At 30.1% G+C, this 8,282-nt stretch overlaps 1 protein-coding gene across 1 annotated transcript; it reads right to left on the reverse strand.

Annotated features, from left to right (window-relative positions):
• Window positions 1-2,679: 2,679 nt before the first annotated feature.
• LOC113397406 (uncharacterized) lies at window positions 2,680-8,282 on the reverse strand. The gene is made up of 6 exons (XM_026635725.2): window positions 7,507-8,282; window positions 6,730-6,967; window positions 6,278-6,521; window positions 5,088-5,321; window positions 3,964-4,141; window positions 2,680-3,566 (listed from the first exon to the last, which is right to left on the reverse strand). Exons 1-6 carry the CDS (start codon window positions 8,017-8,019, stop codon window positions 3,399-3,401), a joined length of 1,575 nt encoding a protein of 524 aa, XP_026491510.1. The 5' UTR covers window positions 8,020-8,282; the 3' UTR covers window positions 2,680-3,398.

The raw sequence follows: 8,282 nt of genomic DNA on the forward strand, positions 1-8,282 counted from the left end.
GTGTTGCCATGTGTTATTATTAATATAGATCGCCTAAACGCTTGGTTGCCCAATGTATGAAAAACCTGCTACCGTTCCGGTTGTTTGATTTTCAAAACAAATTATTTAAAAAAACCTATAGTATTTATTGTAATATAATTGAAAGATAATGTTATTTAATTATACTGTCTCGAATGACATTTAAAATATTAAATTTTTCACGCTTTTAAAACATTAAAAATATTAAGGTATTTGTAATTTTAAAATAAGTTTTTTAGTTTGTATAATTTATATCTTTTTCACAAAAATGTGTTCGTGACTTTTTGATACTTTGTACTATAAATATTGATATTTTAAGGCTCCATAACATTAATTATTAATAGGAATTATACATAATATATATTATATGGCTGATTTTTATAAGGAAAGTTACTTGTAAGTTTTTCATTAAAACAAATTCTACCAGGTTTCTTAAAAAAAATTAAAAAGGCAAAAATTTTACCACAAATATTTATTCTTACTCAATAACAATTCATATATGAATAAGTGCATACATTTCACTATGACTAGAGATATCAAAGGAACCACAGATGAATAAAAATTATTAAAAACAATAAAGTTTACATTTTCAGCAATAATAAACTTTTAACTGGTTGTATTAGATATAATTATATATATAACAAATATACCTACAGATATATATAAACAATTATTCAATATATATATTTCTTTATATTTGGCTTTTTATTTTAAATACGGTTAAATACAACTGCATTATAATAATCTTGCATCTCATTCTAAATCAATAATTTAGTATAAAATATCAGATTTTAGAACGAGATGCAAAATAAGCTAATAAAATGAATAAAATTAATTCCATTCGCGACCAATGATTTAAGTTGTCAACACTTACAAGTTAATGAATAATCAAAGTTTAATATTGGCTCTTTTTCGTTCTATGTAAGAATTAGACACAAAATATATACATAGAATTGTGCGAAATGTCAGTGCGATAATTATCATTAAAAAAAGAAAAAGCAACAAAAACTTCAGCTAACAATTCTTGTTTAAATTAATATCACAAATAAATAGTATTTAAAAAATGGACGGGAAGCATTCACCTTTTAAAATTTAAATGCACAAAACTAACTCAAATTTAAATCTAACAAAAAAAAAAAACTATATTTTGCATAAATATAATTATAAACGTTTTCGGAGGTAATTTGGTATATAAATATTTTTATGTGCGAACGATAAATATTATTTATCTGTACATAATATAATTTGACATAAAATATGTATATATAATTTTTTACTATTATTTAAATTGTATACAAAAATACGATGAGGCAAACATAGATTATTTTTGATCCACAGAAAATTCACATAATAGCATATACGGAAATAAATAAAATAATATTAGATTATATAATCAGTTTAAATTTACATCACTATGTAATCTCCGTATAATTAAATATTTTTATTATTTATTATATGGAAGTCAAACCATTTATTTATAAATATTATTTACTAAGAAGTTAAATAGTTTATTTAGTATGTATGTTTAATTACTAATATAATCACTGTCACATTTAAAGTCCAGCAGATTTATTCTATAAGAACAAATATTAGCGTCAAGTGAATTATGAAGTGAGTTCTTAGAGAATAGCTCGGCTGTACACGCTCATGGAGGCTTCAGTCAAATATTATTATCGATTGAATGATGTAATGATATAAACATTTCATCAGTAAATCAATTTCTTTCAATTTCATCAATTCTGTTTTCGTCAAAATAGTCCGGGACGCTATGGAATTGGAATAAAATTTCGAATATTTGTCTGGTTTATAATAGATAAGCCGAGATGGCCCAGTGGTTAGCACGCGTGCATCTTAACCGATAATTTCGGGTTCAAACCCAGAGAAGCACCACTGAATTTTCATGTGCTTAATTTGTGTTCATAATTCATCTCGTGCTCGGCGGTGAAGGAAAACATCTTGAGTCTAATTTCAACGAAATTCTGCCAAGTGTATCCACCAACCCGCATTGGAGCAGCATGGTGGAATATGCTCCAAACCTTCTCCTCAAAGGGAGAGTAGGCTTTAGCCCAGCAGTGGGAAATTTATAGGCTGTTAATGTAGATAAATTATTATAGATTCAGTGATTTTAAGCATTATTTAGGTCCGATTGAAGCATTATGTACCTAATTATATTAAAACCGTTTGGGTATACTTATTTTGCAATTAGTATCATCACCTCCTGGACTATATTGATGAGCGTTTAAGTGATCTATGACTAGACGACAAAGGGTATAATAATGTAATATTTTATTCTATATACTATAATATAATATTAATTATTGAATATATTTGATATGCTTATTTAAACGAATGTAAGATATAATTATATGGAATGTTTATTTCAGCCTTAGAAGTCCTTAGAATTTTTATTTTAAATAAAGAAATAATATTTTTATTTTAAAGACTGATTGACTGACAGAAAGAAGTAAATTTAATATTAAAAATCACGTTTGTATTAAAACAATTACAAAAAAATAAGTTTGAATACTTTTACATAAACCCGTATTTATTGAATAGAGAAAGAGTTAAAAGTTGCTTAACTAGTTGAGCTTAACGCTTTTTCCTTACGATTTCTGACCGTTCACTGTACTGTAAAAACAACTTTTATTTCAAAGATAAAACTAAAGTAATCTTTATCATGTATTACATAAGGTTTAGATTTAAATTCTGTATTACCACGTTATGGCCCTTTTAAGTTTTTAAACAGTAAGTAATAAGGTATAGTGAATGAAAATGTTGGTCAAAATAGCTTTGTTTACCATTAATTGGCCATTGGCCAAAATAATCATGTTGGCCTTACATACACTGTTTATGAATACATATTTATACAAATTGTGACATACATATTAGGAGTACGAATGGAAGTCATTATAACATCTGACCATTGCCTTTTAAGGATTCACAGGACCCCATAAAACAGAACAATTATCATTATAAATTATAATATAAAAATATATTAAGTAACATTTATGTGCTGTACAACTTGATACTTAACCCATCTGCTGAGCTTCTATCTCCAATTCTTGTCGAGTCTGACGTATTTCTTTCCAAATTAATAATAAGGCTGACATACGAAACGAACGAAAACGAAAAGCTGATTACAGTGCGAAATGTTACAGTATAAAAAAATATTTCAATGAATACATTCGATTTAAGTTTGAAATATTCCGTTCTATATTCATAATAAACTTAAATTCGTACACTATCATAAAATTGCAAATGAACAAAAATATATACATTCCATTAACCTTTACTAATTAAGTCATATTTATACATAATGTAAATATTATTTTGTCAAATATTATACATTGCTTTCTTTGTATGAATAAAATACAGATCAATCATCCGATACTTTGTAATGTATGTTTAAATTGTAGAAGTTTACTGAGATTCACGTGCACCAAATCCTGTGGATTTGATATGACGAAGTAAACCAATCCTAGTATTGACAACACTGCGCGCCATATTGAAAAGTGCGTCCATGTATGATAAAAAGTTGGTATTGTGGGCTGAAACAAATAATAGAAACATTTGCTATACATGATCAGGACATTTTAATTTAAAAAATGGGGATAGTTTTCAGAAAAAAAAAAATACTTCAAATAATTTGAAATAAGAATTGTAGAATATTAAAAAATATATTTAAACAGTTTTCGTTATTAATTTTTATATAATATTAATTAAGGATTCCTTAAAAGACTCATAACATTTTGATGCGACAAATATCTCAACAATGCTTATTAAAAAAAATTAAGGGCCGAGAAGGCGCCGCAAACTGCATCATCTATTTTACGTAATTACACTGGCTCACCGATCATTCAAACTAATTTTGGGCTGTAGAATAACTGGTAAGCTATACTCATTCAGATAGTTCTGAAGGATCAAATAAAATTAAACAAAACTCACAGTGGTGACATTGCCAGTAAAATTGGCCACCAACGGTGCATACTGGTACACCATCAGCTCGTCGTACATCCTGGCAGCGGTACAAACCAACAGACACGCCGTGTACAGGATGACAAGGACGATGGGTTGGAACCACGGTTGAAGACCACGGGTCAGGTCAATGCTGGTTACGTCCAACCTGAAAATCAAAGTATTTACATATTGTAACAAAATATTAATTATTTTATTAGTAATTATTACAACTACAATTCGGCATAGATGGCTGTTACATAGCTTTCTGGCGTACTGACAAATAAGATGCAACAAATCAAAGACAATGAGATATGGACATAGACAACTTTACTACTTTTTACTTATTTGATACATTCCTAACACACAATTATTATAAAGGTGTTTTATTTTTAATTTTACTACAAATAAAATTGATCTGTTATATTAGATATATTAAAATTAGTTACTCCTGGGTGTTGAAGGCTGTTTAAGGCTGTGAAGGTACCTAATACCTTAAATGTATGTCCGGCATGGGAAAATTTGTGATGATCGCTTGAGTAGTTACCACGTGTTACGTACACAAACAAAGAAACAAATTCACTGTCACTTTTATAATGTCAGTTAGGTTATTGTAATTATTGTTGTATATCGATAGACTATCGATGGTTAAGGTGTTAGCGATAGTATCGATAATCTATCGATACTATTGTCACGTGTCAAAACAATCGATAGCATCAATAGTATCGCTGCTACCAATAGTATTGCTCACCGAGAGCTGTAGATACTATCGATAGTATTGATCAAAACGATACTATCGATAGTACTATCGATATCCTAAATAGTTTTCGAGATCAACTATCGATAGTTATGCAACGCTGATTGTAATAGCTATTGGTTCTAAATCGTACGAGTCATATAGAATCTCCTCAAGATTTTTTTTAATGCTAAATTAAGTGCTAATCCACCTTACATCCCTAAAGTAGTAAATTGACAGTGCAATAGACAGTAATAAGGAACCTAATATCTATGCTTGGTCATTAAATTTGAAAGTTTATAAATATTTAAGTTTATTTCTATTTTGATTACAAGTATAATTTACAATTAAGAATATAATATCAAAATTCTTAACTCACCTGTCCAATACAGACAACAAACTCAGCACACAGAATAAATAGTAAGATGCTACATAGGGCATTGTGACCACAGCATGGAAAGACAAGTGTCCAGCATCCAAGCTGTCAGAGTAGCTTATAAGCAGGAGATGCATGAGGGACAGCCCGCCAAGTATACCGTGACAAGCTGGTGCGCAATTACGCCAAGCTTTCTGGACCGTGATGGCGACATCTAATGGGGTCAGATCTCCTAATCTGTAACATATTGAAGATAAAATATTTATTAGATTATGTCTCTTAGTGATATCATTAAATGATTGTTATTTTTATATTATAATGATATTTATAAGCACCTTAGACAAACTAACATCAATAAAAAAAAAATCTTATTGAATAAACCATATAATCCATACTTAGGAAAGCTAAATCTCTACATAGTATAAAACACAGTCACTTTCCGTCATCTGTATGTTTATATTACACTACACTATGTGGGGCTGGTAGGGCTATGTGCAAGCCCGTCTAGGTAGGTACCAACCTCTAATCAAATATTCTACCGCCAAATAGCAGTACTCAGTATTGCTGTGTTCCAGTTTAAAGAGTGAGTGAGCCAGTGTAACAACACACACAAGGGACATTAAATCTTAGTTCCCAAGGTTGGTGGCGTTTGGCGATGTAAGGAATGGTTTACTAATCTGCTTACCAGTATCATAAAAAAAATATTCTTTTAAGCCATGCAATGGATTTTAATGTAGTTTCCATAAATAAATACAGTGATTCAAAAGAAAGGTTTACATATATCTTGGATTCCTCTACTATAATATGCATAATATTATTGTAGACAAAGCCAAGAATTTCAAAAAACCAATATTTTTCTTTTTACGTTTGTTCTTCAATCTAAAATTTGAATGTACACCCCTATTGTACCCAAGTGAAACCAGGACAGGATGATTTTTATAGTGATACCATATGAAATATTTTGTTTTGTGGAAATTAAAAAATTGATAATGTGTAGCAAATTAAATTGTTACAGAAACACCTCTGTAAATACACTTATACTAAAACAATAACTATTAGTTAAAAATAACAATAATATTATATTATGGACACACACATTCTTATTGTAGTGCGAGTCGAAAAAGTTAATGTATAATTTTATTTTTAACTAATAATTAAAATAAAGTGGTAAATGCTACCAGTAAAAAAAATACCTTAAATATTTATCTCCATCCCTTGATTGTTGTGACTCTAATATTCTGTCGCGAGACACTGCCCTAAACGTACCACCACCTTGCAAGTATATTTTTTCAGGTCTACGGCCATAGGGATCCAGTCTTTCATCATTCGGTGAAGTAAGTGGTGATGGTGATGAAAATGGATTATCAATATACTGGTCATGATATGGAACACTTGCTTCTAGGCTTTCCAACATAGTAGTCAGATCTGTGGGTCGGGCTGAAATAAGAATATTTTTATTATTATGAAACACCTGCATTGATATTTTATAATATATATTTAATCTCCTATTTTTTTATAAGAACATATTAAGTCAATATGTTTAAACCTTTTCAATTACAACTTTAATTTCTACCTTAAAAAATGTAACAAATGCATGAAAACATAATGTATTATTTTAAGGATTTAAATATTTCAGTAAACTTACTTGCTTTAGCACTTGTCTTTGCCCGGGTACCAGTCTTAAAAACCTTAGGACTAACGTCCTTCCCATTGGCGATAGCATCCTGACGTTCCTCTCTCACTTTCCGTCTGGTCTTCCTTGGCTTGTGCCGCAGCTCTTTTGTCATACCATTATTATTTTCAACGTCATTAGCTTCAATCTCCAATTCACCGCTGAGAGTGACCACTTCTTCTTTATTGTATTCTTTTAAATAGTCGTCAACCTGAAGTTACATATAAATATTGCTTAGTAAGCTTAAAACTAGCTCAGTAATATTTACAATTAAAGTATACTTTATTCAAGCAGGCTCTTGGAATCACTACCACCAGTTTGGAATGTAAATGAAATACATGTTTGAATTATTTATTTGAAAATAGATTCGGTTTAAATTGAACTAACTTTCAATAAGCAAAATTAAGTAAAGCCTTACATTTCTTATCTTATTGGTAACATATATGAAGATAATTTACTTAAAGAAAATTTGGTTCTTATTCCAATATACTACTTCCTTATATCTATACTATTTAAGACAAATAACATAAGAATTGATAACATTAAGTGCTTAACGGTGAAATGCTGCTAGCATTCTTGCCATCATTCCACGCTGTCAAGATTTATACAGTAATTTTTTTATTCATACTTAAAGTGAAATATATTTCATAATTGTTAATCTAATCATATTAGATGTAAGTAAAACAATTAATAAGTATTTATTTTTTAAAACATCAATAATAATATGTTATATTTTATGTATATCCTCACCTTTTCTAAGGCTATAAGACTGGAACCAGGTATTTCAAAATCATGCAATTCTCTGTCTCGGTGTTTTGATGAATGTCGTTTCTTTTTTCTATAGGAAGGGCTCCGTTTCTCTTTGTGACCGCTCGATGGTCTTGACAGTGTCTTCATGAACTTCTCATCTAAACCATTAGGATCATGAGAATAAAACACAAATGATGGATTCTTGTCAGACTTCTTGATTTCCTTCTCAACAAAACCAAGTATACCCATTTTTATTTGATCATGGATCGGTAATTCTGTGTCGAGTGACTCCTGCTCTGATTTCGTCCAGTTATCTCTGGATTTTGCCTTCTCTGGTGGTTCCTCAGTTGTTATTTCGGGGGTTTCTGGATGAGCATGACCGTTAGATAATTTACGTGAATCCGAACGACTTCGTGAGCGTTCCCTGCCTTTCTGCCTCGGCGATGGAGACCGAGCTGCTGTGTGGACTTCTACTATCTCCTCTTTAGTTTCCAAGCTCTTACCTGGCTTCATATTTAAACTATCCTCACCCACGCACACCTAAGTATTTTAAATCAACCGCGATATTTTAAGAAGTCTAATATATTAAACTAAAATAGTATGTTACAACTTAATATGTTTCTCATGTTTGTTTATGTTTATATTGTAGTTTTAACACACTTTTCCTATTATTTAACGTGCTTGCACAACTTTGCTCATATTAAAAACAAAGGAACTTCGAAATACCAACTTAAATGCCAAATGTCAATCGCCAATGACGTCACGTTGACGTCATC

Source organism: Vanessa tameamea, chromosome 3, assembly GCF_037043105.1.
Source record: "Vanessa tameamea isolate UH-Manoa-2023 chromosome 3, ilVanTame1 primary haplotype, whole genome shotgun sequence".
In the NCBI taxonomy this organism is placed as follows: Eukaryota; Metazoa; Arthropoda; class Insecta; order Lepidoptera; family Nymphalidae; genus Vanessa; species Vanessa tameamea.

What these genes read in the sequence shown, in the direction of transcription:
- LOC113397406 (XM_026635725.2), bottom strand. Translation starts at nt 8,019, where the DNA reads ATGAAGCCAGGTAAGAGCTTGGAAACTAAAGAGGAGATAGTAGAAGTC. An exon ending in AAAGACAAGTGCTAAAGCAA is followed by an intron (nt 6,522 to 6,729) that starts GTAAGTTTACTG and finishes TTCTTATTTCAG; the next exon opens with CCCGACCCACAGATCTGACT. An exon ending in GATGGAGATAAATATTTAAG is followed by an intron (nt 5,322 to 6,277) that starts GTATTTTTTTTA and finishes AATATGTTACAG; the next exon opens with ATTAGGAGATCTGACCCCAT.